The sequence below is a fragment of the Hippopotamus amphibius genome, chromosome 16 (genome assembly GCF_030028045.1).
Source record: "Hippopotamus amphibius kiboko isolate mHipAmp2 chromosome 16, mHipAmp2.hap2, whole genome shotgun sequence".
NCBI lineage: Eukaryota > Metazoa > Chordata > Mammalia > Artiodactyla > Hippopotamidae > Hippopotamus > Hippopotamus amphibius.
Window position 1 is genome coordinate 58359611 of NC_080201.1, and position 19887 is coordinate 58379497.

The window sequence follows — 19887 nt, forward strand, 5'->3', positions numbered from 1 at the left end:
AGTGGAGCCATTTCCAGCATGGGGAACCCATGAGAAAGGGTGGGCTTGGGAGGACGCTCTGAGCTCATGTGGGAAGGAGTGAGTGTCAGGGTTCCAAGAAGTGGCTGGAGCCCTGAGCATTGAGCTCTCCGTCTGGAAATGGGGGTCTGGATGTTATTAGCTGTGATGGTGATTGAAGTGTGGAGACTGCTGAAATTTCCTGAGGAGAGAGGAGTAGAGTGAGAAAGGAAGGGATTCCGGGCACCATTTGTGAGAAGCCTCAAATGCTAGGCAAGAGATCTGGGGAGGAAGTACAGGAAGAGCATAGGCCAAGACCCAATTACCAGGCCCTCAAGCAAACAGAATTAGGCTCCTCACAGGGTTGTCGTGAGGTTGAAAGAGCCAATACAACGGTATGTGGAAGAGTGCCCAGCATATAGTAACTGCTCATAACATTTTAATTCTGTTTCTCCTTGAGAGTAGAGGAATGGTCAGACTTCTAAAGTTGCACAGGTTTGGGTTCCAATTATCCTGTTGTCTTTTACTAGCGCTGACAACTTGGGGACCTGACGCCTGACTGTCAGAATCTTGTTTCTGTGTTTGTAAAAACTGGCCAACTTTTTGTTGTGAGGAACACGGTTATTCGTTGTTCAGTATTTCTGAGTAACAGGGAAACGGGCCCCACCCCACAGCCTAAGGGCCAATTAGGGCGCGGTCCGCCTCTCGGAAATGCAAACTGTGGGAGAGCTTGCCAATCACCAAGCGCCAGCCCCGCCCCCTTTCCCCGTGTTAACGCGCCCAGCTTGGCTCTCTTCTCTAGACCAATCAGAGCGGTGTCCGCGGGAGCGGCGACCCGGGAGCGAGGTTCAGAACCCTAGGCGTCCAGTTAGGGAGTGGGTTGCCATAGTCACCAGTGAGGGGTGGGGCTGAAAGGCTGGCTGAGCCGAGAGAGAGAGAGGCAGATTCTGATTGGCTGCTTCCTCGCTTCCGTCCCGGGTGGGCCAGATGCTTCGCCTCCTCCGTCCAGTGCCGCCCGGAGCCTGACACCTGTCTCCTTTCTCCTCTCCTCCCGCCCCGACCTGGAGCCCCAATGATCTCCCGGGAAGCGCACAGTTAGAAAACCGTGAAGAAACTGCTGTAGGCTGCTGCAAGAGAGGCAGAAACCCTTTTTCATTATTTTATTTCGTTTTATTTTGGGGGGCCGCGCTGCGACGCTTGAGGGATTTTAGTTCCCCAACCAGGGATTGAACCTGCCCTAGCGGTGAAAGCACCCAGTCCTAAGCACTGGAACGCCAGCGAATTCCCGGAAACCCTTTTCTACTGCGTTTTGCTTCGTGAGAGGCACTGTACCTAAGTCTTCTAGTGGTGTATCAGGTTTAATCCTCATAATAGATGAGGAAAAGGAGGCTAGAAGGTTAGAAGCCCTTCCCAATACCACACAACTAGGTTTAGGGGAACCTGGTTTTAAATGGCAGATGCATCTCCAGAGCCCCGCCGCCGCCCCAGTCTTTCCACTGTGCCCAAAGAGAAGTCGGGAAGTGATGCGAGAGCGGAAAAAGAGAAATTCAGAGAAAATGAGAACTGGGAGAAAGAGAGACGGAGATCTAAAGGAGGAAAGGGGAAAAAACAAACAAAAAAAGAAACGGAGTCAGACAGAGAAAGGAAAGTGATTAAGAATGGAAGGAAGACTTTTAGGCAGAAGAGAGGAGAGAGGAGACAAATTCCCGAGAGGGCCGGGAAGCCAGCAGGGTGAAAGAGAAGTAAGTATAGAGACTCAGAGTGAGGAGGACAGATACCCAAAGAGCAACGGAGACCCAGAGAAAGGGGCAGTGACTCAGAGGGGGACAGAGACCTGGGAGGTTACCGAGATCAGGAGAGGGGAAGGGGACAGAATCCCAGAGAGGAGGATAGACTCGGGGGTGGGGTGGGAGCAGATATGCGGTGGAGAAGGACAAAGGCTCCGAGTGAGAGGAAGGGACAGAGCTGGGCAGTAGTGTAGAGGAAAGAAAGAGATGGGGGGAAGTGAGTGAAGGGAAGGATGAGAAAAGAGAGGGAACTGACCCTCTAGGCGCCAGCGTAGCGGACGCAGGACTCGCCCCCGTGCATCCCCCCCTCCCGCCCCCCACCGCCACACACACACACACACGAGGCGCAGGAAGGAGGCGCAGTCCGGACGCAGAGCAGGGTCTTTATTAAGGTGGGGCGGGAAGGCCCTCAGGGCGCGTCCAGCACCAGCAGCTTGTGCATGTACGAGTTCAGCCAGTGGCGGCGTTCGAGGGCAGCCAGCAGCCGCGCGCGCTCCCGAAAGGCCGCGTCGTCCGCCAGCGCCAGGCTCCGCCGCGACTGGGGGGTGGTCGGACCCGCCCAAGCCTGGCGGGGGGTGCGGAGTCTACGGGCAGATGGGGAAAGGAGGTTACCGTGTGCCCGGGCCCGCCGCCGCCTGTCCTCCCTGCGGTCTAACTCGAAGCCCTGTTACTGCACGGTCTGTCGAGTGGCTCGGTCTCTGTCCCCCTGTCTCGCTTTCTCTGTGTGGGTCTCCATCTCTGTATTCACCAGGTTCTGAGCCTCCTGAGTACAGAGACCGAGTCTGATGCACCTGTCCGGCCCCAGCGCCTGTGGCACGCCTGGCACACGCCTGGCACACACCAAAGACCCAATGAACGTTGCTCAAGGAACAGATCCGTCTCTGCTTCGACTCCTCTCAAGTCTCTCAAAGCCTTTCTGAGAATCCTTTTGTACCTCTTTGTCTTGCTGATTCCCTGTCCACCCCCATCTCTGTCCTGCTCTCTCTGGGTCTCTGTACCCCCTTTCTCAGCCTCTGTTCCCCATTCTCTTTGGGTCTCTTCCCACCTCTCTGAGTCCCCACGCTTCCCTGAGAGACCTGGATGTTGCACGTACCTGAAGACCCCCGCGGGAGGTAGGGCCACTCCTGAGGCAGTGCGGTGGCCCCAGGGCACAAGCAGCAGCAGCAGCAGCAGCCGCACCCGGGGGCTCCCGGGTACCTGGCGGGTCTCCATCACCTGTGGAGAGACAGGAAAGAGCTCATCGAAGCCGGCGTCCTGGCCCAGAACCTCGACCCCACCATCCATCCACGCCCTACCCCCGAAAGCCCGTTTGCAGGGCCCCCTACCGCGCAATGGGCTCCAGCAGAGAGGCTGGCAGCCCCCTTATATCGCCTCCACAGCCCCCGCAGCGGGCAGTGACGCAGACCAGGGGGCCAGGGGCGCCAGGTCACCCCCCCCCCAAGCTCATTAGGAGCCGCCAGCAGTAATGAGGAGCTGGGGGTGGGGGCCCCGCCACTGCCTTGGCGGCCACCCACTAATTGGGACCAGGAGCTGGGACCTGAGGAGAATCATCAGGAGGGGGAGAGACAGACAGACAAAGTGGACACAGGGGGTGTGTCAGAGGGATAAAAATAGAGACCAGCGGAAGGACCATCAGAGCAGAAGCCAGAGACAGAGACAGAAAGAGAGACCGCAACAGAGGAGGGACTGACGGGGAGAAGCAGAGACACAAAGAGATGAAGTAACCATGAGAGGGAAGGACAAAGATGAATAACAGAGAAAAGGAAAGAGAGGAGGAAAGGGAGCAACAGAGGAAGAAAGAAGGGAAAAGGAAGGAAGAGAGAAAAGAGACTGAAGAGAGCCAGATAAAGGTGGAGGAAACAGGAGAAGGGCACTCAGAAAGACAGAAGGAGAGCAGCCTGGATAGAGAGGTCCAGAAATAAATCCAGGTAGGGAGAAGACCAGAAAGAGTGAGAAATGGGGAGGGGGGGGGCTTATAAGAGAAGACAAAGGATATGTGCTGTGGGGGTTGGAAAGGCAGGTATAGTGACAGGCAAAATCAGGAAAGTCTTAGAGACACTATAAAGGGGGGAAAGAGACAAGGACCCCGACTCCCCTGAGGATGTGTCCAAGCCCTTCCCAGGAAGGAATTTGGGGGTGTTGTGAAGATAAGGCCCACCATCCCTAGCACTGGGTCTTAAGAGGGTGTTCTCTACACAATGCAATGGTAGGCAAAGGTCGGGGAGTCCCAAAGGGCAGTAGAACCTGAGTCTCTGATTAACAGGACATGGGAACCTAGACTCCTAGTTCCCCAAAAAGGAGGTGAAGAGGGCCTGGGTCTGGGAACCTGGATCTGAGGGGAGAGGTTTGGGAATCTCAGCTCCTGGGTCTTGAAGTGGGAGGCTACCAGAGACGTGGGTTCTTGGGTTTGGTTGTAGGAGAGAGCAGAGGGCTGGGACCCCTGCCTTCACAGGGAAAGGACAGTTTGGTTGGGCCACATCCCTCCACCAGATGATCCAGTCCCTAACTCCCCCACTCCAGAAACAATGTCCTTTATCTCTGTCCCTTTAAAAGCTCAAGTCTGTCGCTAGGCTCCCAGGATCCCCAGGGTGGGGGTCAGGTGCATCACCTGCACCCCTGGGACCCTACCTCCTTCCACCCTGCCCAGAGCCATTCTGCAGCATTCACCGATCTCTGCATTCAGCTCTGCTCCCCTGTTGTTGTCTTGGACCCCACTGAGCAGGTAAGAGACCCCAAACCCCAAGTGACCCTGTTCTATTTGGGTGTATGCCCACCCCACCTCCACCTGACCACAGACCTAGGCATCTCTGCCCCAGACCAGCAGCTGAGACCTCGGGATCCCAGCTGCATCCTCAATAAACAGAGAGACAAGACCCACCCCACAGCTCTCCTGAAGGCTGAGGAATCCAGACCCCTACACACCTATCGCTGGAGGACACAAAACTCAGAGTTCCCAATCTCCTTCTAACTCAGGACCCAAGAGTTCCAGACACCCACTTCCTTTCTCCCCTGTAATCCTACCCCCTGCCCCCAGCTTTGTTCCCTCAAAATTCTAGGCATCTGAACCTTCAGGCCTCTCCTTTCTAAAGTATTAGGAATTTAGACCCACAGTGCCTTCCACCCGCTGGGAATCAGGAGTTTGAACCCCCAGCAGCCTTCTGGACCAGGACCCAAGAGTCTCCTTCTTTCCCCAGTTACAGGCATTTAGGCCCCCTCCTCCCTCAAATCCAGGCGTTCAGGCCTGCAGCCCCCAGTCATTCCTTCTGAGCCTCCTCTAATGTAAACAACTGTTGAGCCAACGTGTCCCCAGGGCCCTAGGAGAGAAAGTGATCCCATGTCCATCTCCTCAGAGGTCTACACCCTTAGAAGCCAAAGTCAAGGAGGTCTGGGGGCTTGGAAATGTCTTTCTCTCCCAATTTTCCTGGGACCCCTTTGGGGAAACAGATAAGGAAATTTACTACGACTCCCAAGAAGCCCCGTGCCTCAGCCTCCCTTAGCTACGGTCGCTACAGCCCCATAGCCTTCAGAGAGTTGCAGATGGCTTCTTCTTTTCCTGGCGCGGAGCTGGGGCGGGGACGTAGTCTACCTGGGGACCAGTGGGCGTGGCCTCCGGAGTGGGCAGAGGCTCCCGGGCGGCTTCCGGCATTAACCCTTTCCTTCCCACTCACCCGCTGCTATAGGTATCTCCCAGAGCTATGAAATCCTTCAGTCCGATCCTCTTCCTTCTCATCTTCCTCTTCGCCTGGCTGGGTTCCAAGGCCGCCCCTTCAGCCTCACCGCCTGAGGGCTCCAACTTCTCAGGGATAGACCACCCCTCTCAGCCCTCCCCTTCTGCATCTGAAAATTCCACTCTCAATGGGCCTAACCCAGAATCCCCCGGCACTGCTTATTCTGAGCCCTCTAAGACACCTCACGCTGTTTCCCCTGAACCCTCCCCTCTTGACTTCACTGAGACCCCCAACCCTGACCTTCGAAAAACCCCACACCCACAGTCTCCTGAGGCCCCCAAACCTAATTTACTCAACACCTCAATATCAGAATCCCTGGACACCCTCCAAATTAATCCCTCCAAAATGACATATACAGAATCTTCTGAGACCCCCAAAGCAGACCCAACTCAAATTCCACACACAGAATCCCCTGAGACCCCCAAACACAATTCCTCCAAAACTTCACTCCCAGCATTTCCTGAAATCCCAAACCCTGGCCCTTCCCAAACTCCACACCAGGAATCCCCAGAGATTCCCAACATTAACTCCACTGAAATCTCACCCACAGAATTCCATGAGACCACCAAACTTAATCCCTCTAAAACTTCACACCCAGCATTTCCTGAAACCCCAAGTCCTGACCCTACCCAAAGTCCACACCAAGAATCCCCAGAGATTTCCAAACTTAGCTCCACTGAAATCTTACATGCAGAAGCCCTTGAGACCCCAAATCCTAACCCTACCAAGACCTTTGACCCCAAATCTCCAGAAACCCATGACCCTGACACCACTGAGACCCCAGATTCTGACTTCTTCCAGGCACTCCATCCTGACCCTACCAAAACCCCCCACCCAGCATCTCATGTAGGCCACAACCCCAACCCCACTGAAATTTCCCTAACGGAATTCCCTACATACCCCTACCAAGATGCAACAGAGGTTCCCAAGGCCTCTGATCCTGAGATCTCCACTAATCTCCCCCCAGAAACGCCTGCACCCTTCAAGGAAGATGTTACTGCCCTAAATGAGCTGCCCCTGAAATCCAAATCAGAAACCCTTGCAGCCACCCAGCCCGACGCCCTTAAATTGCCCACCTCAGAATCTCCCGGAACTGTTGATCTGAAAACCCCCCAGAACTCTAGCCCTAAAGGGCCCGACTCCCCTCCTCCCTCAGCCGGGATTGCAGGGCCCCCTTCTCCTCCAGGGCCCCCCAATCAGCCGGTCCCTGCCACTCCGCGGGCCCCCCAGCGGCGCAGCCGAGGTGAGAGAGTCAACACTATCATCGTGGTGGAGCGAGTGAAGGAGACCGGTGAGGGGCTAGGACCCGGACTCCAGGGTGTGAGGGAGGAGGGATCCCGGAGACAGACTCCCGGATCCGAGGGAAGAGGAGGGTGGGATCTGGATTCCTGGGTCTGAGGGTGGAGGGGGCTAGGAAGTTAGACTGCTCAGTCCCTGGGCCTCCTTCCTTCAGGTGTGACCCTGGTGGGCCGTCCCCGGGGCGCGGCAGGAGGGGCCCTGTGCCTATTCCTCGCCGGGACGGGGCTGCTTATTGGCATTTTCCTGCTGCTGTGGTGTCTCTACCGCCGGGCGGCTCGACACCGGCCCTTCGCACACCACCGGCTCCCGAACGACGGAGATGAACAGGGTGAGCAACCCCTGTAGCTTCCCGCTCCTTGCATGCCTGCACGCTTCCTTAACCGGGTTTCGCCTGGCACTTCAGGGCGCCCTACCTAAAAGTACAGGTCCCCATCCAAGGTCAGTAGAAGCCCTGACCATTCCAGGGTCAGGTTCTGCCCTCACCCACCCCCCCCGCCCCAGCCCCCAGCTCTCTGAAATTTCACACACACGTCCAGTTCCGCCCCCAGCCCAGCCGGGAGTTCTCCCAGGCTCCCAGCCGCAGGTCCCGACAAGCCCCGCCCCTACCCTCCTAGAGCGCGGCAGGCCCCGCCCCTGCTGCGTGGACGCCACGCTCCCTCTTCTAGTTAGGGGCCCTTTAATTCGAAAACCCGACTCCAATAGAAGGTCGAATTCTCTTCTCCGTCTTCTCATTGGCCAGCGGCTCAGTAGAGGGGACAGGCCCCCTGTAAGCCCAGGGATGACCTCTCTCCTTTATCCGCACAGTTATGCATTTGGATGCCCCGAAGGACCCCTACGACCTCTACTTTTATGCGCCGGACGCCTGGGTCCCTTCACACATCGCTACCAAGCAGCCACCGCCCACCCCGGCATTGCCGCCCAAGCTGCCTCCGCCGCCCCGCGGCGGCAGCCTCCAGCGCCTTGAACCGCTCTCCCCCGCCACGCTCCCCAACAACTTCGTGTGAGCCCCTCCAGACCTGCGCCGTCCCCAGACGGAGGAAGGATCCAGAGATCCTGTCCTCCTGGTCCGCTTTGCTACATAGTGGTTCTCTCCGATAGAGGGTCCAACACGCAGAGATGCTTTAGATGTCCACGAGGAACACATTCTGAGGCCGAATAAATCACGTGTTCCCACGGATAGACAACTCCTCTGGCCTAAGTCCTGGGGGAGGAGGGTGGCTGGGATCCTAGGATCCTGGATATGAGCGGGGAGGAGGCTGGGGGCCTGGACTTCTGGGTCTCAGGGAGAAGGGGCTGGGGACTCCCAAGGCCAATGACGACTGGGTGTGTACACCAAAGCATTTTATTGGGAGAGGGGCAGGGCAGGATTTACAATCACAAAGACAGACACAAAGACACAACCCTGCCCCCGGGGAAAAACACCCCTTTCCCCCAGCCCCGTTCCCTTTCCTGGGAATCTGTGACTTCTCCTATATATGTCCCCCAAATTCTAAGCTGAAATAGGGGAGTCTGAGAGGGGAAGGATCCCAGATTTGGAGTCATTTAGCCCCTGAGGGATGCAATAAATGGCCACTGAGAAAGTGAGGGCAGTTTGAAACTACCCAGGAGAATAAAGTGCAAGGAATTGGGGGGAAGAGGAGCATCTTGAAACCACCATGGGAAAGTTCAGTGGCGGTGGCTTCAAACCATTGAGTTGATGGACTTGAGCAGCCACTATTTAGACCTGAAAACCGTGTCAGAAAAAGTGCATGGGGGTGAAGAGAGGCATATTGTTAAAATTGCCATTTTGGTTATTTCCCTAGTCATTGTGCTACACTAGGGAGAAGGTCTTGGGGAATTTGGTGCTTCAGCAGAATCTGCTGGTGGAGGGAGGGGTGAAGAGGTTGGGGGGGGGGGTGCTTGAAACTGCCATTTCCCCTCAGAAACGCTGGTGAGAATCAACCCCTAGAATGGCAGGGATGGGTGATTTGTTAAACCAACTTGGAAAATGCAGGCTAGAGTTGGGAGAGATTTGAAACTTCTAGAGGAAGACCTTGAATTTTTCTGAAAGGGGAGGGGGCGCTGAGTAATCTCAGGGGTTAGCCTGAGAGTCCCTGGGGTTCAAGAAAAGGGGGAGGTGCCCAAAACCACAAGAGAGAGTAAGAGATTGACCTGTCCACTCAAATAAAGCCCTGAAAGGAGAGATTTGAAACCACTGAGGCAGAAAAAGTGGAGAGGGGAACCCTTTAGGGGAATTTGGGTATCCTTGAAACTGCCAGTCTGCAAGCTTCACTACCCCTGAGAGGCAATTGGGAGAGGAAGAGGATTTGACAGCACTGGGAACAAGGGAGAGTGCTTCTTAGGCCTGAGGCAGGACAGAGAGGACTGGGGTACCTTGACACTGTCACTCAGGCCAGAGATGTGTGGAATGGAGGTCCTGGAAACTGCCATCCAGTGGGAGGCACATGGTCAGTAGTCCCGGACAGGGGGTGGGGGTCTTGGGGGTTGAACTGTGCTGTGTGTAGCCCCATAGGAGGGAGGGGGAGCAGGGGGTGCCCCGGGGGGCTCAGCCTCATCCTCCATTTCGCTTTCATCACTGGCAGCCAGCTGGTCGTGGCCAACAAAGCCACATTTCTCTTCGTTCATCTCCTCAGGCTCCGCCCACGGCTGCTTTTCTCCGGAAGCGAAGACCCCGTAGAAGATAACTCCCCCATAATGCACGAGGGAGGCAATGAGGAACACATACTGCCACTCCTCCCGAGTCTGTGGGGGGACAATGGAGAGGTGAAGTCAGAGGACTGAGAAACAGGAGGTGGAGAGAGAACCTGAGCATCGCGGTGGGGGGGGGGGGGGGGGGACTAGGGAAGCCCAGAGAAAGGGAGAGGCTGAAAGAGACACAGAGAGGGCACGGATGGAGCCCAGGGAGGGTGACACACGTCGGGAAGGTACTATCCACAAATTAGAAGAGTAAGCGGGTCAGGGCCGGTGCACGGACCTTGTGCTTAGTCATGGCACCCACGATGATGGGGCACACCATGCCGGACAACGTGCCCACGCCATTGGAGATCCCCATGAGAATGCTGGCATAGCGCGGGGCGATGTCTAGGTGGTTCACGTTGAATCCTGGCAAGGCAAGCCAGGGTGTTACACCTGATTCTCACTCAAGTGACTCCTCCATCCCAGCCTCCCCCATCCCCGCCGCTCTGCTCTTCCTCGTCCACCTTTTGCGAGGCTGGCAGGTCCCCTTCCTGAGCCAGGAAGTTCACCACTGAGCTGACCAGAGTTCCCCCAAGCTGCGGATCGGCAGTTCTCACCAGAGATGGCAAAGCCGCTGAAGCCCACCGCAAGGACCAGGAAGGAGATGGCAACGCCCTTGGAGTGCGAGTAGCCGACCACCAGCAGCAGCGTGGCTTCCATGCCAAAGCCTGTAGAGGGCCGCCTCATTTGAGCGCCGGCCACCCCACACTTCCCCCTCTCCAGATCCGTTCCCGCCCCAGCCTGCCCCTATTCGCCCGGGTCTGGCCACTTGCACGCCTGTCCCTGGCTTTGTCCCGCATTCTGCCCCCTCTCGCCCTAACCAAGCACTCACCTCCCCAATGCCGGGCCCTTGATCAGGCGCACAGGCTCCACCGCCCCAACTGGGCCCTCCATGACCCCACTCCTTGACTAGGCCACGCCCTGAAGACGCAGAGTCCAGGCGCCACCCAGGCACTTTACACCTTCCCTCTCTGTCCCTATTCGTAGCAGCCAGACCCTTGTCTCTTCAGGTCCCCCTCTTCATCACCCAGTTGCCCAGCCTCATATAGGCCCAGTCCTTCCAGACCCAACGTGGTCTCCCCTTTGTTTTACCTAGACAGCCATCCTCGCCTTGCCCTTCTGCTCCACGGCCCCTGAGGCTGTCACCTGAGATTCTGTTCCAGCCAGACCTGGCCTCACCCCGGCTCCACCTTTTTGGACATGCCCTCTGACCCCGCCCCATCCCCCATGGTCCAGCCCCCTAGACCGCCCCACCGCGCTCTGCTCCTTCCAGTCTGTCCCAGACCAGATGCAGCCCCCGCCCCACTCACCCCCACAGTTCATCAACTTGCGCACGTTGGTGGTGGACATGATGCGGCGGCTCCTCAGGAAGTCGGCGATCTGGCCTCCAATGGGCACGATGATGGTCATCACCAGGTGAGGCAACGCTGACACCAGGCCCACCTGCGCCAGCGGGCGTACAGGAAGGGCGCTCAGGGGCCACCTGTTCGGGGTCTCCACGGCTCAGGTACCATTGGCTCCTCCCTGTCCCTCGTTCCAACCTTGGGATCGAGGTCCCTCTCCTTCCCCCCTCATTCCCCGCCGCGCCCTCAGCTCTCCCCCTTCTGGGCCCAACCTTGCTGATCTCGAAGCCGAACACTTCTTCGAAGTAGGCGGGCTGGGAGATAAGAAGCAGGTAGAACGTCCAGCTGCGGCAGAAGTTGGCCACGATAATGGCGTAGACTGGCATGGACGTGAAGAAGCGCCGCCAGGGTGTGTTAAACTTCTGTGGTGGGAGAGAGGAGGGGCGGCTAAGATAGAGACCAGGGCTGGGCGCTATCCGAGTCCCTTCAAGGATCCCACTATAGTCCCTCAGAGACTCAAGTTTCTCGATCTCACTAAAACCTCCAAGGACACAGGGTCGCCGGCCTAACCACGTCCCCATGGGACGTTGGCATCCTAGCCTCAAGTAACACTTCAGAGAGGCAGGGGTCTGACTCCACAGTGGCCCTCAGGTTGCAAGGTGTCCGGACCCAACGATGACCTTCAGAGACTCATAAATGTGGACCCAAGAGTCTCTTTCCATCCAGTTACGCCCCCTAATTCTAGCCTCATCAACCCCAAGGTCTAAGCAAAACAGCACATTTTAATCCGCCTCTGCAGTTTTAACCACGCCCGTCAGTGGTTCCGCCCAGCTCTCAACCTAGCCCTGCTCTCAGCACCTGCTAATTCCTTCCTCCCTGGACTTTAACCCCGCCTCCTAGGTTCCAGCTCCAACCACTTGGCGTTCCCATCAAGTCTCCTCTAAATGTCTATGGAAACCCACCAAGATCTACACGCAGTGTGGGCTCAATGCCCCTTTTTCTCCTGTCTCCCTGCCTCGACATCTCTCCTCTACCCACTATGCCCCCGCCCCGCAGGCTTGGGCCCGGACCGTGACGGGGTTCATGAGTCTGGCGCTCTCGCCGATGGCGTCCTCGATGTACTTGCGCTCCTCCTCCGAAATGCTAGGGTGCAGCGCCGGGGACTCGTAGGAGACGAGTAGCCAGAACAGGTACCAGAAGATCCCGAAGCTGCCTGGGGGGGGTCAGGAGGGGGATGGAAGCGAGGTGACGACCGGCCTCGCTCTGCCCCAGCGCCTCCCGGAACCAGGAGTCCGGGCCGCTCACCGTAGACGTAGAATACAGAGCTCCATCCTGAGTACTGCACGAGGACCCCAGCGAGAGGCATAGCGACCACTGCCCCAGCATAGGAACCTAAAGGGGAGGATGCGGGATGGAGAAGAGTCCCATCTTCCCTCAAATGCAGTAGTGCGGATTCCCAGCCTCCTCCTTTCTGGGACACAGAAGTACAGGTCACAGCCCCTCCCCCTTAGACCCGAGAGTCCAAGCCCGCATCCCCCTCCTCCCTCAGACCTAAGTGTCCAGACTCCAGCCCCCTCCATCCTCAGACTCACAAGTCTGGATCCCAACCCCTTCCTCTCACCGCAAAAGGCTGTTGTCGCCAGGCGACTCCGCTCTAAAGGCGGGGCCCATTTGCTCCAGATCCCGTGGCAGGCAGGGTAAGTGACCCCCTAGAGAAGAGAAAACTAAAGTCAACGAGAAGAGGCGGGCCTGGAACGGCGGCAGGGTCATACGGGGCGGAGCTTTACCTCTACCAACCCCTGCAGGATCCTCACGAAGATGACACAGCCATAGTGAACACGGGCAGCCGAGGGTATCAGCATGTTTAGAGTGGAGGTAGCCACAATAGCAAAGCCGAAAACCCTGATAGGAAGAGTTTGTGGTCCGAGAAAAGAGTCCAACTATCCTGCCATACCTAGGATTCTGTCCTTTCCTCCCACAGCAGGCCAGGCCCTGCGCCCCCAGAATCCCAGGCCCCATCTTCTTTGTGACTCCTACTTTCTACAATCACAAGCCCCGCCTTTCTCTAGGATCCCAGCTTCGGAACCCAGGCTCCTCCCATTTTCCCAGAGTCAGCCCCCAAATGCAAGGCCACGCCCTCTAACTCCACCCGCACAGCTGTAGTTGCCTCCCACTTTGAGACCCTGCCCCGTACCTGTTGGCTGCGAATTTTTGGCAGATAAATCCTCCAGGAATCTGGGTGACAATATAGCCCCAGAAAAAGGAGCCGTGTATGAGGCCAACAGTCTCTGGATCCCAGTTGAACTGAGCTTTCTGTGGGCCAAAAGGCACATCAAACCAGCATCCCTGCCCCAGGTTCTGCTCCTCCACCAATCAGCACCCACAGATAGTCCCTTGGCCAGTCAGCGATAAGGATCCCCTCTCGCCTTCAAAACACCTGCCAATCACAACTCGTGCCATCTACCCCAACTCTGCTCCTCCATGTTGCTAGGGCCACACTACCTTAGCAACGGGACCTGTTGCTGCCTAGAAGCCTAGCTCTGCCTGCTTCCCTGACTCAAGTTCCCTTCTCTGAATGTCTAGGGGCCTATATATGAGGGTGAGGATTGTTTCTCCACTTCTAACCAATGTACAAACCATTTGAGGATTGACCTGGATGGGGTCTAGGCAGGAACAAGAAGTAGGCAAAGTGTCGGAACTGATTGGAAGAGAACAAGGGGCAGGTAGGCCACAGCCCAAATTAGGGATTTTTTTTCTGAGGCGAGGGCATGGCCTATACCGAAATTAAAATAGAGAGAAAGTCTGAGATGAGGTGGGGCTTTAGGTTAATGGCCAGAGCAGATCGGGGAGGGATTTAAGCAGCTGCGGAACTTCAGAAAAACCAGAATCAAAATTCACGGTGGAGGGGCTTCCCTGGTGGTCCAGTGGTTAGAATTCCACGAGTCCACTGCAGGGGGCGCGGGTTCGATCCCTGGTCGGGAAATTCCGCATGCCTTGAGGTGCGGCCAAAACAAAAAATTCACGGTGGAGGCTGAGTTGCGCCTGGGATTAAGATGCCACACTAGAACAGGTGTGGGAAGCAGGTGAAGCAAAGTTGCTAGGAGGTCCAAAATGGAGTAGGGGCAACACATAGGGAACCCAATTCTGGGCATTCTGCATTTTGAAATTAGAGACAGAAAACAAATAGGGGCGGGGCTTCATTTAGATCGGGATGTGGCTTAGGAAGCTTAGCGCCCTGAGATGAGGTGGAGCTGAGAGGGGCAGCGCAAATGGGCGGGGCTACTCAGGATGTGGCGTGGAAGGGGCGTGGCCCGGGTGTCCGAGTGGGCGAGTGTGACGTCATCAGAGGGCGTGGGCAGGGTTAGCAGCCTGAGGTAGCTCCCACCCCGAGCTACCTGCACCACCACGTGACCCCCGCGGTGGGTCGTGCTGTTGTTGACCATGGAGACGATGGCCACGCCCAGGTTGCAGCGGATGCCAAAACTGATGCAGAAGCCCAGACCGCTCATAATGGCGATAATGTAGCGGCGAGGGAGACCAAAGCAGGTGCAATCCACGACCGGCGGGTCCCGGGTCTGCGTCGTCACCGGTCGCCCATCAGCACTCAGCTCCAGCGTCTCTGCACCTTCTTGCCGCTTCTCGAGAAGACTGCGAGGCGGCAAGGGTCAGACTCTGACGTTCAGGTCTCCAGGCCCCTCCTCCCCATGACACACTAATCCAGGGCAAAATCGCCTGCTTTTCAAGACCCTCACTCTCTGTTTCCCCAGGAGTCCAGAGCGTAACTCCCTTCTCCCCCCAGGAGCCAGGAATCTGGACCCCCAGTTTCCAACTCCCTTGGGCCAGGAATTCGCGCCCCCAGCCCCTTCCTCCTTCAGACTCAGGTGTGGAACTCCTCAGTTCCCTTCTCCCCCAGCCCTGTCACCTCTCTATTCAGTTGTCTCAGACTCATGCTACCTTTTGCGATCCAAAACCCTGTGTCCCCAGCCCCCACCCCAAGGCCCAGAGACTCTCTCCAGCCCCCTCTTCCAGATATGAGTCTATTTGAAGAAGCAAAAGGCACTAAGGAGATGCTTCAGCAAAGGTGTCAAAAAACAGCTGCTTCTCAGCCAATTCTGCTATATATACCGCCCCCCTCCCCACCTGCCCCCCGTGGCATGCCCTTCCCTGCTTCCAGGCCCCAGGTGTGGGACTGACATCCAGCTGACTCCATTCAGCCACTGGAAGCCCATTCCCAGGGACTGGGGGTGGGGAGATGTCCAGGGCACTGGAATCCAGCAGCCCAGTTGGATATCCCTGGAGAACCTTGAGTTCAGGCTGTCAGCCTAGGGGGTAAGGGAGGAGGAGTGGCGGGTGGTGTCCTGGCAAGGGACAGATGGCCCTGGTAGGGGGATTGGCTCAGTCCCCAGTGTGGCTCTCGCCCCCGCCTGTTCTGGATCCAGGATTGAGTCTGTGATGACGGATAGGGTACTTGGAGGGCCACGTCAATTCCAGAGAGAGGCTGCAGGGAGAAAGAGGTGCCCTGAGCTAGGTGTGGAAAAATTCAAAAGGAGGGCTTACAGAAACTGGATGTGGGTGCAGAGGCTGAGAGAAAGAGGGTCAGCGACAGAGAAGGAGAGAGACTCGGAAGGGACAGAAATCCAGAGAAGGAGAGACAGACAACCAGTCAGGAAGAGATGGGGCAGAGACCCTGAGAGAAGGTAGGGGACATGACAGAGACCCTGAGAAGGAAAGGGACAGAAACCCAGAGAGGGACCCAAAGGCAAGTGGGGACAGAAACCTGGGGGGGAGAACATAGAGGCAGAGTCCCTGAACACTGAGAGAACGATGAAGAGACTAGCAGCCTGAGGAGAGACAGGCTGGGGATATGATTTGTGAGGTGCAGCCCCTCTCCAAGGCGGGTAGGCAGCCAGGGGATCGGGCTGGATCCCAGGAAGGGGCTAGAACAGATGGAGGCGAGGGAGACTGGGACGGGGGAGGAAAGAACAGCCAGACGGTCTGGGAGGAGGCGGGTGGAAGAGATGAGAACACAGCAGCCCTCCCCATCCTAGAACTAAAGGAAGTGGGGGAGGGGTTTAAGAAATGGGGGGTGGGGGGTGGAGAAAGATTTTGGCAGAGCGGAGAGAACCTAGGGGGATGAGGAATGAGATCCTGAGAGAGGCAGGGACAGAGAGCCAGAGAGAGGGGAATGGAAGCCCCCAGAATGAAGAGTGAAGGGTGGAAGGGACTGCCCCCTCCCATCAGAACAGGCCAGCCAATGAGATTAGAATTTGACCCAGGTTGCTCTCACATGCTGTTTGACCCTGAAATTCAAGATGTGATTGCAGCCCCTGAAATTTGATACTCGTTATTAATATGAGGACATAGATCTTGAATCAAGGCTTTCCAAATCGAGGGAGGCAGTCTCAGTATTCCACATCTATAAAATGGGGGCAAGAGTAGAATGTGAGTTTACAAAGAGTGAACTTCAAGGTGATATTATAATTTCAGAAGAAGAGAACCATGGATGCAGAGATGCAGGTGGCCCCAGTGCTTCTCAGAGGACAAGAATAGAGAAGGGAGAACCTGAGTGGGGATCCCTTTCCCTCTCTTGATGCCTGGAACTCAGGTCTAGGGACTTAGTGATGAGGAAAAGCAGCACTTAGGAGGCAGGTAATCAAAATGAAGACGATGTCTCAACCTCTCCCTCTGGGTTTCTGCCTCTGCTTCTTGCAGATTCTCAGTCAGCTCCCCTACCCCCCCCCCCAAGATCTCTGTCCTCTTATGCCCCTTTGGTCCTCCCTTATCTTCCCATTGTACAACTGAGGAACCTGAGGCTCAGGAAGTGGAAGTAGCATGTCCAAGGTCACACACAAGAGTAGCAATGGGGCCTGGTCATTTCCTGGCCCTCAGCATTGCCCTGCCCAAGGCCTGGCTCTCAGAAAGGAGGGATTTTGCCTCCTGTCTCTCCTGTATTCCCCTTCTCCCCTTGTTCTTGTCCCAAGTTGCCAAGGTTTACTGTGTGTTTCCTGGTCTGAGGGAGTTCTTCCACCCCCTCCTGCATCACTCATCTTGAGGAAATCTGCAGCCTCCATCCCAGACTTGGGAGGGAGACTGACCTGGGTTCAAACGATGCCATATGTACTCAGCCATTGATTCCCCCTCTTGTCCAACTGTGCCTCAGTTTCCCCACCTTCGTCTAGATGATTAAAAGGAATCAGAGTGTTGTGTCCAACACAGGGTATTCCCCGCTCTCAGCAACCATCAAAGTGAACCCCAGGATTCAGATGCAAGGCTCTTCTGGGCTCTAATTCCTTGGTGACTATCCTGGTGGGAGCCCTGAACTCTGGGGTCTCTAGGGGCTCAGAAGGCAGCTCAGAGAGGTGATGGTAAGGCAGAGACAGATGGAGAGAAACCCAGAAACAGAGGAGAAGCTGAAAAGCGGAGACTGAGGGAGAGGGCCTGAGAAACACATTCCTCCTCTGCCGTCTCCTTCCCAGCCCCCTCCACAGCACGTCTCTCTCCCTCTCCTGACTTCTCGCTGATGTATTTTGAGAAACTCGTGAAAGGAGGTGAGAAAAAGGGTGGGGAGGGGCTGGAAGATTGAGAAAAGAAGGGGTGAGGTTATCTCAGCTCCCCACCCCCTCCCCATCACTGCGGCATCCTCCTGCCCCCTCCCTCTGTCCAGCTTTATTCCCATCTCCCATGTTACTAGAGGAGGGGGTAACTTGGAGCTAGGAGGTGATCTGTAGCGAGCAGGACTAGTGTTAGACTTAGAGAAGGACTTGCATTGGTCTAGTGGGCTGGACTGAGGGTCAATCAAAGATTGGGTCAGGGCCATGGGCCAAGAGGACCCAAGGGTCTGAGGGAATGATGGCAAGGACATGGTGCTGATGCGGCCATCTCCTCCCCACACTGTGGCCAGATATTTTTAGGCTTCTCCGCAGCTGAGTAATTTCTCTGACTTGGAGCCAGGGCTGGGCTTGGGGGTAAGAGACTCGGGAGAGGTGTCCAGACTGCTCTGAGGATACCCAGGTCACTGGGGTCATCCCCTTGGCTAGGAGGAAGTCCCTCTGAGCTCTAGCCTATACCCTTTGGGAAGTCTGTCCTACCCCAGGAGGCTAATTTTTGGCCTGCAACTCCCTTCTGCACCAGAGACCCAGGATACCCTGGCTTCTTCCTCCCAGCTTAACTCTCCTCAAGGACAAGGACCAATGGGTCTCAATCCTATTTAGTGTCAGATTAAACTCTCTGAGAGATGGAAACTGGCAAACACACAGAGATAGAGACACCCAGGGTGGAAGAATAAGAACCCAGAGAGAGGGTCAGAGACCGAAAAGGAGACCGTCAGAGACCCCAGGGCAGGGAGTTAAGGAACAGAGACTCAGAGAGAGTGACAAAGACCCAGAGAGAGGGGTTATAGAGATCTAGTGAGGGCAATGGCCAGACAGCAGGACAGAGACTCAGAGATAAAAAGAAAAAGAGACCTAGAGAGAAGCGACAGAGATCTAAAGAGAGGAGGCAGAGAGAAGATAGGTGAACGGAGACCCAGAATCTGGGGAGGGAGTTAGGGATCCAAACGAGGGGGATATATAATCCCAGAGAAAAGAACAGAGACTAGGATGGGGTGGGGCGCAGAAAAATGATGGATGAGACTAGACCAGGGAGAGCGGCGCCGTCGGAGACCGAGGGAGAAAACTGGACAGATGGGTGCCTCCCCACACACCCGTGGGTATCGCCTGTCCAGCTGCCCGTCTGCGCCCAGGTGGGAATGAGCGTCCTCCTCGGACCCTCGCACTCTTCCCCGCCCAGGACCCCCACCACGCTCACCGGTGCAGCCTCCCGAGGGCGCGACCCGCTAGCTTCCGAAACTCCTCCTGGCGGAACTCCATGGTGGCTGCCCCTACGGCCGGTCCTCCCGCCGATCCCCCCGCCCGCGGGCCCGGGCGGCCGCGTCCGGGTACCCGGGGTCTGCCCCGGCCCGGCCGGCCCCGCAGCTCCGCTCGGGGGGAAGGAGGCTGCAAGTGCGGGCTGTGTGGGGGCTGTCACTGGACTCAGCGTCGGGGGTGGGGTGGGGTGGGGCGGGAGAGGCCCCGCCCATGCCTGCTAGATCCCGCCCCTTGTATTCTAGTCCGGTCCACCTTTCGCAGTTCTTGCCCCGCCCTTCCACTCCAAGACCATGCCTCGGGTTCTGAACTCACTTGTCTGGGTTGCATCGCCCCCAATTCTGTCCCTTCCCGGAGTTACTCCCGCCTCATCCATCCCCCACCAGCTCCTTCTAGCCCAGATTTTCTCTCCTCCCGAGTTCTTTCCCATCTGAGATTTGCTCCCCCACTTCAATTCCCCCTAATTTCGTCCCCGCATTTTCATCCCCTACAGTTTCATCTTCCTCTGAATTTCCTTCTGCGTGGCATCCTCCCAGGCCTATCCCTCCGAATTTCCGTGCCCTCCAGTCCCACATCCTGCCCAGCGCACTCCATCTCCAACCCTCCACATTCTCAGTTCCAACTTTCCCATTCAGAGGGTTCTTTTCTCATTCAGGGAATTTCTTCCCCCTCCCTAGATTCCAGCCCCCAATTTGATCCACTTATTGTCCCCTCTAGTTCTTCCCCACCCAGTTTCTTCACCCTTGACTCCCACCCACCTGTTTCCATCTTTCCCCCTTTTGAATTTCATGTCCCCCCAGTCTATTTCCCCTCTAGGTGCATCCCCCCTTCCAGTTCCTTCATTTCCGATTTTCCTCCTCTCTGAGTTCATCCCTTACAGTTATACTCTCCTCACCCCCATTTGCTGGTCATTATTCCCTCCCTAGCCTCGGATCTATCCCCGCCCTTTGAGTTCTCTCCCCACCCTGAGTTCTGTCCCCACCCCCTTGAATTGTGTCCCCTTGGATATTTCTTTACCCTTGAGTTCTGTCCCCTCCCCTGAGATCTGTCCCTGCTTTGATTTTTGCCCACATTCCCTGGAATAGGCTGCAGGAATATGTCCGTGAGTTCTGTCCCCACCCACTGAGTCCTCTCC

The 19887-nt window shown here is 56.5% G+C and overlaps 3 protein-coding genes across 3 annotated transcripts; 1 reads left to right on the forward strand and 2 right to left on the reverse strand.

Moving 5' to 3' along the window:
* Positions 1 to 2193: 2193 nt before the first annotated feature.
* PTH2 (parathyroid hormone 2) lies at positions 2194 to 2996 on the reverse strand. Its single transcript, XM_057713407.1, has 2 exons — positions 2878 to 2996; positions 2194 to 2368 (listed from the first exon to the last, which is right to left on the reverse strand). Exons 1-2 carry the CDS (start codon positions 2994 to 2996, stop codon positions 2194 to 2196), a joined length of 294 nt encoding a protein of 97 aa, XP_057569390.1.
* Positions 2997 to 5479: 2483 nt separating this feature from the next.
* Positions 5480 to 7966, forward strand: GFY (golgi associated olfactory signaling regulator). The gene is made up of 4 exons (XM_057713406.1): positions 5480 to 6054; positions 6199 to 6803; positions 6966 to 7139; positions 7616 to 7966. The coding sequence occupies exons 1-4, from the start codon at positions 5480 to 5482 to the stop codon at positions 7813 to 7815; spliced, it is 1554 nt and encodes a 517-aa protein (XP_057569389.1). The 3' UTR covers positions 7816 to 7966.
* Positions 7967 to 8135: 169 nt separating this feature from the next.
* SLC17A7 (solute carrier family 17 member 7) lies at positions 8136 to 18773 on the reverse strand. The gene is made up of 12 exons (XM_057712285.1): positions 18697 to 18773; positions 14286 to 14538; positions 13085 to 13203; positions 12678 to 12792; positions 12512 to 12599; positions 12196 to 12282; positions 11961 to 12103; positions 11163 to 11312; positions 10858 to 10990; positions 10105 to 10215; positions 9786 to 9913; positions 8136 to 9553 (listed from the first exon to the last, which is right to left on the reverse strand). The coding sequence occupies exons 1-12, from the start codon at positions 18756 to 18758 to the stop codon at positions 9260 to 9262; spliced, it is 1683 nt and encodes a 560-aa protein (XP_057568268.1). The 5' UTR covers positions 18759 to 18773; the 3' UTR covers positions 8136 to 9259.
* Positions 18774 to 19887: the final 1114 nt, after the last annotated feature.

Excerpts from the sequence above, each read along its gene's own strand:
- PTH2 (XM_057713407.1), bottom strand. The coding sequence starts at position 2,996 with ATGGAGACCCGCCAGGTACCCGGGAGCCCCCGGGTGCGGCTGCTGCTG. Across the intron at positions 2,369-2,877 it reads CCTCCCGCGGGGGTCTTCAG|ACTCCGCACCCCCCGCCAGG; the intron begins GTACGTGCAACA and ends ATCTGCCCGTAG.
- GFY (XM_057713406.1), top strand. The coding sequence starts at position 5,480 with ATGAAATCCTTCAGTCCGATCCTCTTCCTTCTCATCTTCCTCTTCGCC. Across the intron at positions 6,804-6,965 it reads GGAGCGAGTGAAGGAGACCG|GTGTGACCCTGGTGGGCCGT; the intron begins GTGAGGGGCTAG and ends TCCTTCCTTCAG. Across the intron at positions 7,140-7,615 it reads GAACGACGGAGATGAACAGG|TTATGCATTTGGATGCCCCG; the intron begins GTGAGCAACCCC and ends TTATCCGCACAG.
- SLC17A7 (XM_057712285.1), bottom strand. The coding sequence starts at position 18,758 with ATGGAGTTCCGCCAGGAGGAGTTTCGGAAGCTAGCGGGTCGCGCCCTC. Across the intron at positions 12,104-12,195 it reads CTCTGTATTCTACGTCTACG|GCAGCTTCGGGATCTTCTGG; the intron begins GTGAGCGGCCCG and ends GACCCCCCCCAG. Across the intron at positions 9,554-9,785 it reads GTGCCATGACTAAGCACAAG|ACTCGGGAGGAGTGGCAGTA; the intron begins GTCCGTGCACCG and ends GTCCCCCCACAG.